This window comes from Harpia harpyja, chromosome 19 (genome assembly GCF_026419915.1).
Source record: "Harpia harpyja isolate bHarHar1 chromosome 19, bHarHar1 primary haplotype, whole genome shotgun sequence".
In the NCBI taxonomy this organism is placed as follows: Eukaryota; Metazoa; Chordata; class Aves; order Accipitriformes; family Accipitridae; genus Harpia; species Harpia harpyja.
The window spans coordinates 23,062,456-23,081,209 of NC_068958.1; the positions used below are offsets into that span (position 1 = coordinate 23,062,456).

Sequence of the window (18,754 nt, forward strand, 5' to 3'; positions counted from 1 at the left end):
TCTGATCCGCTGACATGTGTCTCATTACTTACTGTTGGAAACTGTATGATTCTAAAGTATCATTAAACCAACAAAAAAACCACTCTGCTGTCTTTCACTAGCAGTAGCAACAGTAATTTTCTTTTTGTGTTTGAAGTAGCTAAATCAGTCACAAAAACCACTACAGTTAGTTTGCAGTGGGGGATTACTTGCAACCACAGTATGCACAATTCTGTTTTGTTCCTTGTTTGGTCATGAACGCTTCCAGAGATAAGATGCAGAACTTCACAGTGAAAAATTCTGGTGCTAATACAGTGATAAGTGTTTGGTTTAGAATTCTGTGTGATAATGACCTATAGGTATCTACTGTAATCATAAACATGTTCTAAAATCAAAATGAGTGCCAGTGCTCCCGTTCACCTAGTCCAATACTTGGAGGTACTCTGAATGAATGTCCTGATTTTAAAAATGAACTGAAAACAACACTTTCATAACAAAGCTTCAAATAGTGCTGAAAGCATCATCCTGTTCGGTGTGAAAAAGGATGCAGCTGGCAGGAAATGTATCAAAAGCTACAAGAAAACTTAGCTTTAACTGAGCTTGCCAGTAGTAAGTTTAAAATGGTGAAATGGATAGGTTTATTCTAGAGGGTAGTTTTTTTCTGGATTTTCACAGAAAAAAAAGTTGCTTGCTTTTTTTTTGTGTGTAACAAGGAAAGTAGTTTTATGTGTATTATGATAATACACAATATAAGCCCTTTCATTTTCTTTTTATAAGAAACTCCCTGAAGGATTTTGTTATATCTCAAATGTCCTAGCTGAGCAAAGCACTTATAATCTCCTTTCTGTATTGGGAAGTGATTTATTTAGTAAATAAACTTAAGTAAGCAGACTAGGGTGTGCTTATGTGCCTCTTTTATGTGGATTGGTACTACAGTAGGGAAATGCTTATTTTTAGTGGAGTTAGTAAAATAGTACAGTTTTCTACGCTTTTCAATACAAGAGTTAAGCAAAAAAAGGTGTTCTTTAGAGGTAAGAACCTTACTTAAAAGTAAGCTAACTTAAGCTGAAGCTGACTTATTTTTAGATCAACAGGTCCTGAGAACACAGATGTTTTTCAGTTTCCTGTTTTTTTAATTAAAAACTGAAGTTGCTCAACTTCCATATTTGTGTAACCCCACGTTTGAATGACACTTGAGCTTTAACTAGTTTGACAGACGTTCTTTTCACAAAGCAAGCGGTTAAACTGCTGTGCTAACGCTTCAGGAGTTGTACTACCAGGAGGTGGGCAGCAGTTCTATGGAGTGAGGTAAGATGGAGCTGTATCACTTATTCTTTATTACTGCAAACAGAGCATGCTTGTCGACTTGGTGTAGGAAACTGGGAGGTTTGAACCGTTTCACTCTTCTGGAATGTGGGCAGTAATTGGCATGCGGTAGAAAAAGATGGCAGCAAGAGAGAACAGAATGTTTATTTTCACATTGTTGTCGGCGTTACTTCCACGTTCCTCACAATGTGCAGTTTGCAAGCCATGTAGTGAGAAATACCAGGGTAGGAATGTTGTAGTAGACTGGTATTTCTGTATCTTTAAGACTCCACCCCCAAATTTGAGAAGAAAGTTACTGTTCCTGCTTTGGCGGAAAAAGTCAATGTAACTTGAGAAAGAAAAAGGGCCATTTTTTCAAAGCTGCTTCTGATTATGAAGATGTTCATAAAGTTCACTCAGTTCTAGCTACCGCAAAGATAATACTGTGGGCGCTTTTTTAGTTATTAAATATACTCCGTCCTTTTGAAAGAAGGCAACGTGTTCATCAAAACGTAGTGAATGTGCATGTGTATGCACAGGAACAAGACACTGGGGACCAGGATTCATGCTGAGTAACTGCTGGTTTGCTGCTGTGGCTTTGTGCCAGTTTGTGTAAGATGTCTGAAAAATTGATAAAAACTAAAGCCTGTGACTTAGAAGAGGGTGACAGGTTTGTTTTGCTCTAGTGTGCATGTGTATGTGTATATGTATATAAATACAACTTTTTTTTTTTCCCCTCCTTTTAGCTTCTCTTACTGTTCAGTGGTATTTGGAGAGAATGGGAGGTAGCTCCTCAAAAGCACGTGCAGGTATTCTCTTTAAGGAGTTTTCTTAAACGTAGTGTTCTTGACTGATACTGTCCTGACTCAGAAAGGGCTACTATGGGGGTAGCTTAGCAGGAGATGTATGCATTTGGAAGAACTGCATGGCTGCCAAAGGCTGCTGTGGGACAGTAATAATATGAATAACTAAATTTTTCTGTCTGGCGTTTTGCACTTTCAGCCTTCTGATAGAGAAATGTTATACTTACAATAATACTTACTTGAATAGGTGTATGCCTCTACGTAGTTTTTGTTGCTTCTCATATTACTGGAGAAATTAACACATTTTAAAATCAGGTTTTGTTTGGGTTTGTTTTTTTTTTTTCTATTCAGTTCCAGTTACACCAGCACCCATTTCCACTACTCTCACTGTACCTACCACTGTATATACCTCTACGGTTGGCTTGGAAGCTTCAGAAGTCAAATGCTGGATTGATAAGTAAATGTTCCGCCTTTATTTCCTGACTTCAAACACAGAGTTCCGTGAGACTGCAGACTCCTGCAAGGGAGGAGTTATATGTAGTACATTTTATGTCTTGGGGTTTTAAAAGGTTGCTTAGAATTTCCTAGTCTGTGCACTAGATATTTAATTCATAGTGATGCTTAATGCAGATACACACCTTTTAATCTCGTGGGGCTTGGGATAAGTGATGTATTACATTTCATAAAGCTTTGGTGAATTTGAGCATTACTGATTCTTCAACACCTCTGTTAAAACTGGAGATTCTGACTATTTTCTGTGTATCAACAGCCATGAAATACTCTGCATATTGCTAGCGTTTACCTCTGGCATCCTCTTGGCTGTTCTGGTTTTTGCAATCATCTGCCTCTTCAGAAAAAGTAAGTGGCAGAGCGGTGAGAATAACAGCAGCATGATGACACAGACCTGGTGGCAGAGAAGTGCTTAACATCTTGTGCTGTACATCTTACACGGAGGGTGCTAAGTTTCTGTGCTCTTCTTCTTCTGGGCTGCATCTTACAGCACCAGGGTTTCAGAGTAACTTCTACAGATTATGTCTTCCTTGAATAATTAATGTATTGATGGACAGGTCATTCCTGGCAATAACTCCTCATGAATTATCCCAGGGGCTGTTTTCATGGAAGAATTAACTTTAGCACTGATGAGTTGTGGTGGGTTTTGTTGGTTGTGTTTTGGTTTGGGTTTTTTTGTTGGTGTTTTTTTTTTTTTTTTTTGCATCCTTACACTGGCCACACAGGGTTCTCACCAAATTCATCAGTCACTTTCAACCTAGCCACTTCCAACAGGTGGGCAGGGATTTGGGCTACCCTTCTGCTTGGGCTGCCAAACTGCTCACTTTGCAGTGAAGGTCAGTGACAGATTTTACAAGCTACGTCCAAGCCACACACTCCTGGTGCTGCTCTGGCTTGAGCCTCTCTTGCACTGCTGTCTCCAAACACGGTGCAGACAGCTGAGACTGGTATCCCTCTCCTTCCTAGAGTGTAAGAGATCCCACCAAAATTTACAAGAGCAAGTTTCCTCCCAGACAGTGACTGAGGAATCTGCTAAGAACATCCAGGTAAAGGTCACAACTATTATTTCTAAGACTTTATGCAGAGACTTCAGATTCTTGACAGAATGGTAAATATTAATTGGGGGGGGGGGGGAGAGAAAAGAGGTTTGCTCTTGCAAGACTCAAGTGTTAGTTGACAGTTCTTTTGACTAAGGAAAAGTGCTTTCTTTTCTGCATCCAAGGCTTCAGCCTGTATTTATAGTAGTCCAAGGAGTTACCTGAGGAGGTACTTGGACAGTAGGAGGAAAGATATTCCTTCTCTGTTATCCAAGGGCTCAAATGCCATACTCCCCACATATTTCAAGGATGCTGGGACTTAACTAAACCACTAATTAGGCAGGTTAGGGGAAAATCTTTCAAAGGGCAAACATTTCTGTAGTTCTCAGTCATGATATTCTCTGGAAGCCCCTAATGCAGAGCTGACCCAGCATCCTGAGCTAGACTAATAAGTGGTCTGATCCAGCATAGCGTTTACTAATTTCCCGTGTGCAGGGACAGGCTGTGACTGCTTAGGGAGTGTAGCGTTGAGGACAAATTAAAAGCAGGAAATTCATGCCCGAGATGTGATGCTTGCATGCTCTCTAATGTTTGTGGGTTCTTTCACATCCCCAGAATGAGGTTGCCTACACCACTCTGGCTTTCCAGCGAAGTCAGACACCAATGGTTGTGTGATGATGAATTTTCTAGTGAAATGAAGACACTTGCACTTTCTGAATATCAAATGCTACCAGAACGTTATATCAAGGCCTATAGTGCTCTGAGAATGCCAGCACTGCCGTATGTAACATCAGCTCATTTTATAATTATAAGGGGAAACTAATGTCTCCTATTCCGAACTGCTTGCCAATGCTTGTGGACAAATTGCTTTTTATACCCTATTTCCTCATCTGTAGAAATCTCATTAAGTCCTTACAATGCACTTGTAAAGTTTCCATTTGTGTTTGCTATTGCTTTGAACTACCAAAGAGAATTGGAAAATGGAAATGTTACTCTGTGTTTATTCGTGTCTGTGCCCTTATGTTTCCCTTTTCTGTCACTGACTATAGCATTTTTCTTGTTTTATGATTGCCAAGTGCTCTGATTAGTTATTTTCTGCTTATTGAAGTTATGATACGATAATGAACTGTTTGTATGCAAATGTCTGCTTCCTGATTGGGTCACATAAAAGAAGTACACAATCACAGTGTGACAGTCAAAATTTCTGGAAATGTTCGTTCATGTGTTATTACCCATAGTGTTCCAAATATATTGTAAAAAGTTAAAACTCCTCCCCTTTCCATAAACTGGGGAATAAGCTACCACTAGTGACTCAGTCTTAGCAGCCACAGAGAAGCTTCTCTGCCTGTTCCTGTGCCCACAGATGGGAGGTTTGTTGTCCAAGTAAGTACAGTGATCTCCATCTGTTGTCCAATGCTTCTCGGGCAAGGCTGAATTGGAGCAAAGTTTCCTGCCGCCTCAGCCCTCTGGGCTTCAGAAGCCTCCTTGTTTCTGGTCACCAGAGAGTGTCAGATTCTTGCAGGTATTTCTCTTTTCTGAAAATGCAGATGTTTGTGTCCGTGCTATTGTAAACACCTTTCTAGAGGAATGTCTTAGGCAGGACAAGTGCCTCGGGTCCTACAGCCTCCTGTGCGCTGCAGCTGAAGACAGCAAGTCCGAGAGGCTTCCAGTGAGTGAGACTGGATGTGCCGCCTGATGACAGCACGAAGCCACGGCTGGACAGCTGGATTTATCTCAGCTTAGATGTGGTGCATTTGGTGTCTTTCCAACAAGCAGTTAGCAGAGCAGTGGCTCTACCTCTGCCAGCTCTGTTGAGTTGTCCTGCCTCTGTGACTGCAGAAGCTGGTGGAAGTCTGGGGGACCACTGAAAAGCAGGTGCACGACACCATTACATTCTGAAATCTGGCTTGAGAGGGGTTGTCCATAAGGCTGCTGACTGTTTTACAGGGTCAGGAGTAGAACTTGAGCTCTTTGTTTTGCTATTTGCTCTCATCTCAGTCACGGCAGTTTCTTCAAGCGCTATTTAATAGAGAAAATACCATATTACTCATATTACTCCTCAAAATGTGCAGCTGCTGAGAGGTTCATGAGGGATGATTGTGGTTGGTGCACAATTTTTTTTTGTTTTGTTTAAAATTAATAACAATGTTACTCTTCTGCCTGACAGCAACTGAGAAATAAGAAGGTCTGAAAATTTACTGGGCTTGCAGAAATGTTACTTCACCATAGCGACAAGAACTCTCCATTCCTGCATTAGATACTGTCAGATTAGATCCTGTGTTTAGAAGTGCAAGAAAAGGTGACTCACCACAGCCTTTCCCCCCTGCCCCAGTGTTAGAAGATTTTCAGTTGTGGGTTTCTCTAGTTTTGCTTCATTACCAACTCAGAGTTGGGCCACCACCGCAGTGAATGGCAAGCTTCCAGAAATTTCTCAGTCTTATATACCTTTTACCACCCATTATCCCAGTCCAAAGACTTTGTAATTTTCCAGTTGATCTAGGTTCCCATGTCGTTATCATTCATCAATTTATCTCATCAAATCTCGTGTCCCGGTTCTGAAGTTAGTGGTCGTAGGCAGAAGGTCTTGGGTCACCACAATCACTTATCTTCTTACACATCAAAAATCACCTTTGAATTTCTGAAAATCACTCAGGCTATTCTGTTAATTTATCTTGCTCTAAAGTTAATCACTTACTCCTATGTCTTAGGTCTAAGATGTATGATCCTTCTTCTGTTGATTCAGCTTGACTGGGTTTTTAGCCAGCCATGGTGGGGGCTACACATAGGACAAATAAGCAGCTTATGCATGTTGTTTTGTAAGCACCTGTATTCTATTAATTGCATCTAAAGCAATCTCTAATCATTAGTTATATGTCTGATACGAATAGTCTTAGAAACAATGAGGCTTAAGGCCTAGTTCCCTTTACACCCAGACCAGCTAAGATGTCGGGTTTGTCATGTAGATGTTTCCTCACCGTGAATTGTACTGAGACTTAGCACAACCATTTCGTGTACTTTGTGGAACATTGCCAACCGCAGCACAGCACTTTTCTGTGCCTACCTAGAGAGCTGAGTGTGGTACAGCCCTTGGAGCTAGAGGGTGACAGAGAACCTCCATTTGTTGTGTGGCTGCTGATGAGTCCCAGACTCATCCCAGAGCACCCGCTTCTCCCTTTCCCATGCCAAGAGCTCTGTATAGTCATGCACAGGTTTTAATGGTGGCCATCAGACACCTCTCTGTTTTATAGACAGCTAGAGGAATTTGGGACAACTGCACCTGCTAATCAGAATAGAGGAGGGGTTGCGTGTCCTCTGTTTCGCTATTCTGGCTCTCCCATTTTCACTGTTTCAGTAGGTTTCTGCTAGAGGTGTCTGTACTTGTGGTCTCCCTAAAGACAAGCTTTCACAGCAGGAATTTGCAAGGAATTTGCCTGGGTATGGGAAAGTCCAGTACAAATTGTCCAACCCTGGGAGGGTGGACAGAAACGGCTCACGGGTCAAACGGTGCTTTGAAGGATACATGGACAGTAGTGGCCCGTGATATTCCCTGGCATTTTGGAATTGACACCTGGTTGCAATGTTAAAAGGATGGATTATTAGAGCTACAGCGATGATGTTGATGTGACTGTCAGGCTGCATTTCCCTCAGCCAGCAATAAGTCGGCTCTCCCAGGAGAGCTAAATCCTTTGCTCTCCCTGGGTGATATTTGTGTACATGTGGACTGTTAGTATGCTCCTTCACCCATCTTTGCATCTAGTTTAAGCATTGTTCAGCCCATCTGACCTCTGCCTGGGTCTGAAGCCACAACTATTTCCAGAGTAACTGCTGGAAGTGAGAACCAGCGACCTAGACCTGCATGAGCATTTTCCAGCCAGCACCGGCAGTGGCAGAAGCCAGTTGATGAACCTTCTCCCTCAGCAGGGCAGTTCCTCCTCTGGTCGCCTTATGGAGACTGGCTGGGTCCAGCCGTGGTGAGTGTCTTGCTTCATCACTAAAAGGTGAGCTGTTGCCTGGAGTTCCCTCTCGGGCAGCTGAGCAGGGTCAGTCAGCTTGCTGAGACTGCTCTCCTTTGCAGCTGCCTTTCAGAAGGCAGGATGGCTTCCCCTGCTCTCCGTCCGCTCTGTTTCTGTTCTTTCTCCATATACTTATGCCTTGTTCTCTTGGAGTTTGTCAGGCAGCTTGCTAGGCAAGCTTGGTGCTGGTGGTGTTCCCTCTTTTCTCAGTTTCTCAAAAATACAGAGGCAAAGTTTGCTGTGCATCATTCTAATGAATAATTTTCTGCTCTTTAGGTGGGACCTGTTTTTCTGCTGAAAGCAATCAGTTCTATCAACTGATAATGAAAGATCATGTAGCAAAATTCTGATGTACTTGTGCAGTGACTTCCTTTGCTGGCCTGTTTATTAATAGAGTTAAGTGTGTAATGGGCAGAGCTTTGGCCTGTGACAGGGGTTACATCAGATAATAAATTGAGATGTCTGATCTCAGTTAAAGGAACAGACGCCAACACTTTCTGAGATAAACAACAGAATGGTGCATTCCCTTTTCTGGGTTTTTCTAGACCACTTTAATTATTTAAAGATGGAGAAAAAAGATCCTGACCTTTAACGACCTGTTTTCAGCTTGACCCATGTTCCCTAAAAACAGGCTGTGTGAACTGTGGTGTAATATTTACTGCAATTTCTGTTGCCATCCTAGTCGAGACACCAACTAAAACAGTGTGGAGATTTCATGCAGGCTGCTTTTTTTGATTGTCATGGGAGACAAGCAGGCTGAATTAATATAAAATCTACCTAATATTTATTATTATTCATGAAAACATGACAACACTGCAGCACAAGTTGACCAGACTCAAATTTAGTCTAAATTGACAGAGAAAACAAAGGGTGTAGGAATAGTCTGTGAGGACATGCCTGGATTGCGAGCTGCTCCATTACCAACAACAAAGAACATATTTTTCCTATTTTTCAGTGGACCCAACCAATCTCTATGTAAAAAAAGCAAACAATACTGGACAAAATTTCTCTTAAGTATCTCTTCTGTATTTTGAAATGATTTAGTACAAAGACGTATATAGACACATATTTACATATACCTTTACAGTAGTCTTCAGGTCTGTAACAGGTTGTTACAAAGACCAACTGTTCTTCAGGTTTACAGAGGAGACTTGCAGCAAATTACATTTGAATCAGGTGTTAGGAAAACAGTTTGTGATTGTAGGGAGAATTAAGCATGGGAATATGCTGTGCCGGAAGAATCCCCCAAATGGATGCTTTTTAGTAACAAATAAGGAAAAGGCATCCTTGATGGTTTTGGGATAGTTGATTCTATCCTTGGTCAGGTAGCTGGGGGAGGAGGGAAGAACTTAAAGATATCATTAGTTAATTTTTTGACAGTTATCTCTTCCTGGCATGCTCCCCTGTACCCAGCATATCTCACTAATGAAGAGCTTCAGTGTGTTCGGCAGTTCAGCTTTTGCCTGGTGCTCTATATCTGAGGCCAATTTTGCAGGCTTCTGGGGTGAGCATTGCCTTGATTTAAAAGCAATGGAAGCCTCCCACTGACAGGATCTCCCTCAAAGAAGAAGGTGGTCACCGAAGTCAGTGCAGCTTCTGGCCTTTCAGCTGAGATGGTCAGCAGCGGGACTATCAGCAGCGGGTGAGGGTAATTTCACAATGCAGGTCATCTGCAGGTGGAGGTGTCGCAGGAGATGCTATAGTTTTATTGCACAGGTGCTACTGGACAAAACAAAAAAAATCAGGGCACGTCTGGCTGTGTGTAAGCAAAGGGCCTATAACTGGGCAAAAAGTGAAATCAAAATTGTAACAAAGACTTCTCAGTTTTGAGTTGAAGCTAGAAGTGAACAAGCACTGGTTTTTACCAGCTGGTCATGGATCCAAGCTGGGGAACTAGGAGCAAAATGCCTGCCTTGGTAACAGTGCTTTGGGTTGCTGCTCTACCAAATAATGTTCAAGCCAATAAATAAAAATAGGAATGTCCTGTTAAATGAAGATGCTTGCCTGGAAGATCTGGGCTTGGTACAGCAACCATCAAGCAGAGTTCTCTGGGGTACAATAATGCAGAAGGTCATAAATTATCCTTTTGGGCTTAATGTCAAATGTGCATCAGATTGAGTAAGAGGAGCTTGCCCTTACCATAGAACAGTTTCTGCAAGAGCGGGAGTAAATTAAACAACACACACTTTCCCCTGAGTTTCTTAACAAATCAAAGTGGTTTATCAATGGTCTGGTATATACTGTCAGGTCAACATTTGTTCTTTATTTATGACTGTTGGTCTGTTGTTTGCTCTGTAAAAACTGGGTCTGGTTTTTTGCACAGGATATAGGTCCTTAAAATTAAAAGGTATGTGTTTTTGAACTTCTTTATCTTGCAGGCATAGACAATGGGGTTCATGGCAGAATTGGCATGGGATAACAGGATTCCCAAGTACATCAAATACGGGGGGATGTGACACTCAGGGTAAAAATAGGAAACACAGTTTATAATGCACAGAGGCAACCATGATATTGCAAACAGGAAGAGAACAAGCGCTAGAGATTTGGCTGTCTTGAACTCCTGTCCATAAAAACCTCCTGCCCCTCTCAGGTTGGTTGTACCTTGACTTAGCTTTGTCCGGATGATGTAAAAGATCTCAACATACAGAGCACACATGATGAGCAGAGGGACAAGGGTCCATGTGAAGAAGCCAAAATATACCATGTAATCCATCCTCATCACTGAGGTAAATCGACACCTGAAAAGGTCAGAGTTTCTTGGTTCTGTCTTGTTCCATCCAAACATGGGGACTAATCCTACCAGCAGTGACACAGACCAGCACAAACACAGTGCCCACCAAACTCTTCTCTCTGTAGTGATTATTTTATATCTGTTGGGGAACAAAACCAGGTTGTGTTAAACAGAAGTGTTTAAAATAGCTAAGGATGATTTCAAGAACTCGCATGTTCAAATACTACAGGTTTATTGTCACAGAGTGGAGCATTAACTTTTTTTTTAGGGGGAAACCAAATCTTGTTTTGAGACAAGCCCTAACTCTTCATTTGTAACAGTTAGTTTGCAGCACCCATAAGAAGAACCATGTTTAACTTCCCCCCTTTACAATTGGATGTTTTCAGCTGTTTCATTTCTTATTTCATTATGATCTTAGTTCTCCTCTTGCCTAGATACTGCTTTTCTACTATTAGCAGTCCTATATTATTTTTCAGCTTCCTTGGGTGTACCTTACTCTTTACATTTGGTTTATGCCATTTGTAGGACCAAACTGTTGTTTCATTCTTCAATTTTATAGGTCCTTTCCCCATAAAAAAATATGACTTCTTTCATGCTTGAGGTTATGCTTTGTATTTCTAGCTTACATACTTTTCCATTCAAATACAAAAAGTGAATGACTTCTTAAGTTAGCATTTAATAAGTCTGTTACTTCTTTTGTATTTTCAGCAAACACTAAAAGGAACATTATTTAAAAGACTAGTCTCAGACACCCAAAGAAATCTATAGTACTTTCAGCATCTTGTGCAATTAACAAAACATCTGAAGAATTAAACTGTTTGACTACAGACTCATCCTGTGGCCAAATTCTGATCAGCAATAACGCCGAGCTGTTGGCCCCACCTGAACCCCACCAGGGTCTGTCCATGCTGCTTTATTAACTGCCGGGACTGGGTCCTGCTGTACAAAGTTTGTCTTGGGTGGGCTTTTAGGCACAGGTATTTTCTCCATGTGCAAGCAAGCGTTTAGAGTAAATATTTGTTAGAAAAGGGCCAAGTTAAGGAGGAGAGAGGAGGTGGCACCCATGGGGCAGAGGCTGGGCATGGGAAAGCTGGCAGGAGCGGGGCGAGCGGAGGGCCCCACGGTGGTCCAGCACTCACCTAGTTGGCAGCTTCACTCGCAGGTACCTGTCGATCGCGATGGCCAGGAGGGAGAGGATGGACGCGTTAGTGAAAACCACCATCAGGCAGCACATAAATAGGCAGGTGTAGAAGTGGATGCTGATGCCCAGACTCACCACAATGGCCAGGGGCATGACGAGGATCCCCACCGCAATATCTGCCAGTGCCAGGGAAACGATGAAGTACAGAGTCGTGTTCTGAAATGTCGAGTTCAGCTTCACCACCCATATGACCAGGATGTTACCCAATGTGGCAAACAAAGCGACCAAGCACTCGGTACCGATGTAAATCCCATCCAGGCTGCTCAGTGCCAGGCTGTCGTTTGGCATGGCAAGTTGCTGGAGATGCTCCCACCCTTGCTTGAGCTGCAGAAGGGAGTGTGGGCATTGATGACCATATGTGGGATTAGTCCTCAGTGTCTGGTGCTCAGTTGCTCCAGTGACTCTCCAGTGTGCAAGCCCCTTCCAGTGTTTCACGTCCTCAGCACTCAGGCAGCAAATCAGCTGTTGCCTTTCCACAGAGCTGCAAATACCTTAGCAGCCAGGAGCTGCTCCCCACTCTGGACACATCTCCTGAAGCTCACAGCATCCCTTCAGCAGCCTGGTATCAGTAAAGTACTTTGGAAAGCTATTTGAAGGAAAAAAAAATTGAAAAGCTTCCACAAGCCTGCTTACCAGCAACCTATAAACAAATACTTTAACTGCTGCTTCTTCCAAGCCGAAGTGGGAGAACTATAACCAGAGTTGATTGTGTGAAGTTGCCACTTATCAATCCAGATAATCACCCTGTGGTCGCTATAGGAAATGAGGCAAGTTCGGGGGATGTTAGAAGGGTATTTTGTTAAATTCCAGTGCTTGATTTAATTCAGAGTATACCATTTCAGTTAGGGCCCTGAGGTGGCCGAAAAACACTCTTTACTTAGACCTTTCTCAGTCTGACAAGAACACTTGTAATGCAGGTGATGTTTTCAGTGAGAGCCCTCATTTCTGCTAGAAATCAGTGACGGCAAAACAAGTCATGTTCAGAGAGTGGCATGCTTTCCTATGCTTTGTTTATGGGAGATGGAGAAACTGAGGAAAGGTGTGGGAAGTGATGGGAAGTAGCAGGGAGAGGGTGTGAAAGCTGTGATCTGTTTGCTGCAGGTGAGCCCGGCAGTGCATGGTGCCTTGCTCCTTGACGTGGGTCTGCAGGGAAAGAGCTGCTCCCATTTCAGATGAAACTGAGCTGAGATGCAAGCATGTGAGCTCGTGTCAGCCTGTGAGTCGCAGGGTGACCTGGCTCTTCGGCAAATAGAAATGCCCGCTCTCCAGGAATGAGCAAAAAGCAAGTAAACGATTAGGTGGATGGTGCCGTATTAGTGTAATGAAGCCTTAAGCAAACATGGGTAGTACTCAGTTTCCCAGACACCGAGTCCTCCATCTCTTCCACCCAACTTTCTGGCAAAACTGAGGACGGGGAAGTGAAATCAGCCCTCGGAGGAGACAGAGCCAGAAATAAATGAGACTTCTTTATTCTCTGCTGTCAGAAGAGTTGGACAAATTCCTCTTCCTTGAAATTGATGTAAGCGCTTCTTGCTCCCTGACTACCTGGCATTTTGTTAGAATTACTGCTGGGAAAATGGTGAGCTCTCTATAGACAGTCCCAGTCCACAACTGCACTTGGCTGTGCTGGTTTTCTGGTCAAATCTGACACTGGATATCTGTGGGTGCAGGAGATAAATCCCAGGAGAGGCATGTGAAGGTCACAGCCGGGGTGTATGCTAAGCTTCTGCAAGCTGAATGAGCTACTTCTCTGGGAAGTACCTGGGCAGCTGGCACTTCGCAGCTTTGAGCGGACGTGGGGAAAGTCTGTGTCTTCCTGGCTGCCGGCCATGCTTGGGTAAGAGCGCTGCCGGCTTCCTGCGCTCGCTGCGCATCTCCTCTATTGACCTCAGCTGCCAGCTTCCTTTTTCTGTCACCCACTCCTGTGGCTGCAGCCAAACGCCTCTTGCAGAGACAGCTACTGCAAAGCTGAGTTATAGCGGCTTTAGTAGGGCCCACGCTCCTCTGCTGCCCTGCGCCTGCTGTAAACGGAGCTCCTGAGAGCAAGAACTTGGTACGGCGTGGGACCTTAGGGGAGCAGCTTGTGTAAAAGAGTCAAAACAAAATGTTTCTCCCTCTGTTTGCCTTTTGCTCACCCAAAATCCAGCTGAGTGTCTTCACATTTGCCCTCCCCACCCCTTCTTTGTGGCAGGGGAATGGACTAGATCACTCAAGGTCCTTTGACCCTGTTTTCTCTGATGCTACATACTGCGTGTAGTATAGACTGAGCAGGCTTTACAGCAGCTCAGAGACAGAGCAATCTAGTTGCAATGCTGTAGAGCTGTGCATTGGCTAATTCACCCTGCTAGGCAGTACAGAGCACGCAGCTGGGAAGGAGGGGGTGTGTTTGGAGTTAAAATAGACTAGCAAAATTACCACATGCAACAGGTAACCCCTGTGGTTTGTTCATAGTGTGATCCTGCCACTATATAAAGTTGACTCCTCTACAAAAGCATACATAAATGTGCTGAAACCTCAAGAGGACAGAAAGATGTTACAGGATGTGTTGTAGAAGGTCTGATAAATGGATCTTCATGGACAACTTGCTCCACTCATCTTTAAAGGGTTGTGTATGCAGATCGGAAAGTGTGCAAAATTCTGAGTGAGGGACTTAATTTAAGGCAGATCAGGGAGGAGCTGGCTTCTGACCTGGCTGTTGGAGGGGAAAAAAAAGAATTCAGTGCAGCATTTCTTAATTTTGGATGTAAATAGCCTCAGATGTCCAAAATGTCAGTAGGCAACCTGGATGTGATCTATATCACGATAGAGTCTGTTATTGGGATATTTGCAGTGGCGGGCAATGCCTTGGTGATCTGGGCAGTGAAGCTGAACCCAGCTCTTCAGAAGACCACCTTCTTTTACTTCGTTTCCCTGGCACTCACTGACATTGCCATGGGGATCCTTGTCACGCCGCTGGCTGTCATGGTGAGCCTGGGAGTTATCATCCATTTCTACTCCTGCCTGTTCGTGTGCTGCCTGATGATGATCTTTTCTCACGCCTCGATCCTGTCTCTCCTGGCCATTGCAGTCGACAGGTACCTGCGAGTGAAGCTGCTGACCAGGTGAGTCTGGGCAAAGGTCCCATCTCATCATATTTCCCCATTTCTCTCCTCCCTTATATTTTCCTTCTCCCTTATTTGCAGCATCATAGGGCTTCCTGCGCATCATCGGTTCTCTGAGAGAAACTCGTGCAAAGCAGAAGTCCCCAAAATGTAGAAAAAGGAGCACCAGCAGTCTGGGCACTCCCGGAAATTCAGCAGTGCCTGAAAATCTTAAGCTACAGAGAGTCAGGGAAGGGTTGCTCATAAATGTGTATATGCTTGAAGTCTGAATAAGGTGGTGGTCTTTATGTTTTCCCCTGGGAGAAAACCATACTGCTCTACTGATGTGAGTCAAAATGAACCAGTATTTCTGAGGAAAGGGTTTGACCCTGCATCTGTGGGTTCTCATTTAAAAGGGATCGGTGATTGTTTGGGGGTTCCCCTGTAGTTTCAAAATGCGTTTTAAGTATCAGAAGCTGCTAAGGACCAACTGCACAGAACCGTGCTTAACTCGAATTAGACCAACCAGAAATGAGTGCTTAAAAGCACAAGTTCCTGAATATTGTATTCTTTTTTCACATCAAACATGGCTGATGCTTCCTGTCCACCCAGGTACAGGACAGCCATCACGAAGAAAAGGATTTGTGTGATTCTGGGACTCTGCTGGCTCCTGTCCGTACTGGTGGGGCTGGTGCCCATGCTGGGGTGGAACCAGCACGTGGGCAGCTCCAGCTGCATCAAGTGTCACTATTTGGCTGTGATGAGAATGGATTATGTGGTGTATTTCAGCTTCTTCACCTGGATCCTCCTTCCCTTGCTCATCATGTGTGCCCTCTACACCAAGATTTTCTACATCAGGTAGATAAAACTAAGACCGAGCTCAGCAAGTCCTCCAGGAGGAGGAACAGTTTGTGGGAAGGAATACAAAATGGCCAAATATCTGTCCCTCATTCTCTTCTTGTTTGCAGTGTCTTGGCTGCCTCTGGGCATCCTGAACTGCATTTTGTACTTCTGCCCCTCCTGCACCATCCCGCAGCCTCTGATGTACCTGGGCATCCCGCTGTCTCACGCCAGTTCGGCCATGAACCCCGTCGTCTACGCCTTCAAAATACAGAAGTTCAAAGAAACGTACACTTTCATTCTGAGGACTTACATCCTGTTCCAGAAGTCGGAGTTGGTTATTTCTAGCGCAGACCACACACCGGAGCAGGGAGTGAGCACCGTCTGAGCTGTGCCCCACTCATCAGTCTGTCCGGGCAGGATACAACAACTGAAACAGCGTGGGAACAACAAGAGTGGGGTGGAAATGGCACAGGCACCAAGACGTATTTCTTGGATCATGTGTTCTGAAGCAACAATTGTGTGTATATTTCTGCGTTCAGCTAATTAAGCTCTGGACAGCGCAATGCCGAGTTCAGGTTCCTAGCGAGCTCCCCAAACAAACTCCCTCCTTTGCATTTCCGAGGCAAAAGGTGCGAGAGGTTTGGAACAAAGTGGTAGCTCGGCGGGGAAGTGCTGGGTGCGGGGGAGAGGTTAGCCTTGCTCCTGCTCACGGGTGTTTTGCTCCGTCGATACCAAGCCTGCCCGGGCTCCGGAGCTGCCGGGAGGTGGCAGCGGTTCCCCGCGGGTCCGGGTCCCCGCTGGTGCCCTGACACCCTGCGGGGTCTTCCTCAGCCTCCCGGGGTACCCATTTCCCCATCCCCGACCCTCTCCCTTGGGCTGGCCCGAATATTTCTGCAGCTGCTGGGGCAGGAGCCAGAAGCTCCGACTGACGGTGAAATGCAGCGCAAGGCTCTTGCGCGCAGCCCACCAGCGGGCTCCTGCAGCGAAGCGCAGGTTGACAGTGAGAGCTGACATTAGCCTTTGGCACTACTTTTGCCCCTGCTAACGGCTCTTCCTTTAAGAGTATTTGCTTTGTCTTTTCAGCTCTGTTTAAGGAAACTGTTTCTCAAATTGGTGGAGCTACAAAGAAATGCTCTGGTGTGTTGCCACGGAGCAAACCTCTCTATAAATGCTAAGGTACTATAGGATGTAACAAGAAGCCCGGACCCTGGCTGCCCGATTTCTGGTTGCTCAAAGAGCAGCACAGCAAAATGCAGTCAAGAGGACACAGGCTTGGGTGAGGGGCTCAGAGTCCAGCTGCTGGCAGGAGGGTGCTTCATGGTCCAAAAATACTCTGACCTGGCTCAATGGGACAGCAGCACCCGCTTACGGAAAGGTGCTTTGGAACAGAAGGAAAATGAGCAGCCTTTGCGCAAGGTTTTGTTTCACCAGCCCATAAAATTTAATAGCAATAGATTGTCCCATAGCTTTTTCTTAGCCCGTCTTCAGTAAACCTGTGTCCCTGTGCCTGCGCAGGTGTGTGACCTGGGACTGGAAACCTGCCTCTGAGCAGAGGGAAGGGGTTTTGCTTCGTACCCAGACGGCGCGGTACACTGAGCCCATGTTTCCCAGGCTGTAGGTGAGGTGAGAAATGCTTCATCAGCTCATTTCATGACCCTCAGGCCAGATCGCACAAGGGGCTGCTGCAGGCATTACTGCAAGAGGAGGGAAACATCGCCTTCCCCAGCAGGTACGTGACTAATCCCTGCTGTCGTTGCCCCAGCTCCCTGTGCTTCTAAGGAGAAATAAAAGACCCGAAGGAAAAAAAGCCCTTTGGGCCCCTATCCCCGCTGATGCAGCCGAGGGCAATGCCATCAAACCCAGCTGAGCTGCACCTGCCCTGACTGGGGCTGAACCGGGGCGTTTCCACCCAGCACCCCCTGTTCCCACCAGGTTCCTGCTGGGGAAGGCACAAGGTGCACTTATTTTCGTCAGATGTTTCCTCCGCCAGGCAGCATCTGTTTCCTGTCCTAAATATGACAGAACCAGGTTGCTGGGCTGCTGCAACTCCTCTGTCATCAACGGAGGACGAACCTCTGCCCTTCCGCTGTCTCTGCCCCGCATGAACGCAGCTTCACCCCCAGCCCAGGGATGCCCTGGGCTGCTGCAGATGCTGCATCCCTCCTCGTGGCCCCACAGCCTCCTTCCGTGGGCACTCAGCTCTTCTCCCACTGCATCCTTCAGCCCCAGCATCAGGAAACACTGGGCTGGAGGTTTTTACAGCTTGCAAAGTGATTAAACACTCCCTGCACAGAGAAGCCAAGTGGGGCCGGAGCGTGGGATCAGGGAGCGTTTTGGCATGGAAACCAGCTCTGCCCTCCCCTTCTCTCTATTTGTTTACAGGCATCCAACCCCAGATCCCGACCGAAGGGTTCCCTCCTTTACTTCTTACCAAATTGCGCTCCCATAAGCATGTGTTGTGCTCCTGCCGAGAGGCTTAGGGAAACATATGGCCGAGCTCAGGCAGCAGAGCTCCGTACATTGGTGCTAACAATCTTCCACCTACCGCTGCTTATGGCTATATTCTCTGTGTGTACTCATGTGTATACATATAAATATATGCTGCCATAATATATAAACCTTCTGCTAGTTGTGTCGGTGTGGTTAGAGTATTTGGATGCCTTTGCTGCTACATACAGTAATACTTTTTCATAAAAAGAGTTGTGATTTGAAGCAGGCCACCTTGTGCAGGCTGATAAAGCTGGCAGCAGGAGGGACTGTGAGTTCTCTAGCCCTCTGATGATCTTCATGGCCCTCCTCTAGACGAGCTCCAACAGAAGTGCTGGTGTGACCCAGCCTGAGGTGGAGGAAGGGACCAGACCCCTCTTTGTTCCCCACCACCTTTTACTCCCAGTCCTGCTGCGTGGCATCCAGCTGGCTCTCCTGTCCCCTGCTCCTGCCTGCCCAGGCTGCAGGCTGGGCTCTTGGAGCTGGGGCCATCCCTGGAGCACTCGCAGACCAAGAGAAACCCAGCCGTGGCTTTGCTGTCACACAAAGCTACCCGCCTGTGAGCGGGTTGCAGCTGGACTAAGTTTGAGAGCCAGCAATTTAAGGCTTTGGTTTAGATTAGGGTTCGAAGGTGTATTTTTAGATCCTGTTATTTAGCTGACGCGGCAGTGCCCGCAGAGCTCTGCGGAGAAGGCGGCTCGAGGAGGAGCCCGTGCCCGGGGCAGGTCGGGCTGTGTGCCAGGGTGGCTCCCATGCGGCAGAGCC

At 45.5% G+C, this 18,754-nt stretch overlaps 3 protein-coding genes across 5 annotated transcripts; 2 read left to right on the plus strand and 1 right to left on the minus strand.

The window, feature by feature from the left end:
- Position 1: 1 nt before the first annotated feature.
- LOC128154108 (adenosine receptor A3-like) lies at positions 2–14,684 on the plus strand. Of its 3 annotated transcripts, none has more exons than XM_052814213.1 (5): positions 2–2,093; positions 2,439–2,544; positions 2,857–2,945; positions 3,564–3,643; positions 4,250–4,820. In XM_052814213.1, the coding sequence occupies exons 1-5, from the start codon at positions 2,063–2,065 to the stop codon at positions 4,307–4,309; spliced, it is 366 nt and encodes a 121-aa protein (XP_052670173.1). In that variant the 5' UTR covers positions 2–2,062; the 3' UTR covers positions 4,310–4,820. The 3 variants fall into 3 exon arrangements, with proteins under 3 accessions (XP_052670173.1, XP_052670174.1, XP_052670175.1); XM_052814214.1 differs by having other exon boundaries at positions 2,445–2,544; XM_052814215.1 differs by adding an exon at positions 12,681–14,684 and having other exon boundaries at positions 2,857–7,632.
- On the minus strand, positions 8,533–12,263 carry LOC128154106 (adenosine receptor A3-like). The gene is made up of 2 exons (XM_052814211.1): positions 11,518–12,263; positions 8,533–10,517 (listed from the first exon to the last, which is right to left on the minus strand). The coding sequence occupies exons 1-2, from the start codon at positions 11,865–11,867 to the stop codon at positions 9,914–9,916; spliced, it is 954 nt and encodes a 317-aa protein (XP_052670171.1). The 5' UTR covers positions 11,868–12,263; the 3' UTR covers positions 8,533–9,913.
- Positions 14,685–15,245: 561 nt separating the features above from the next.
- LOC128154107 (adenosine receptor A3-like) lies at positions 15,246–15,887 on the plus strand. Its single transcript, XM_052814212.1, is given in 1 exon segment — positions 15,246–15,887. A coding segment is annotated over 1 exon segment (642 nt).
- The last annotated feature ends 2,867 nt before the right edge of the window (positions 15,888–18,754 follow it).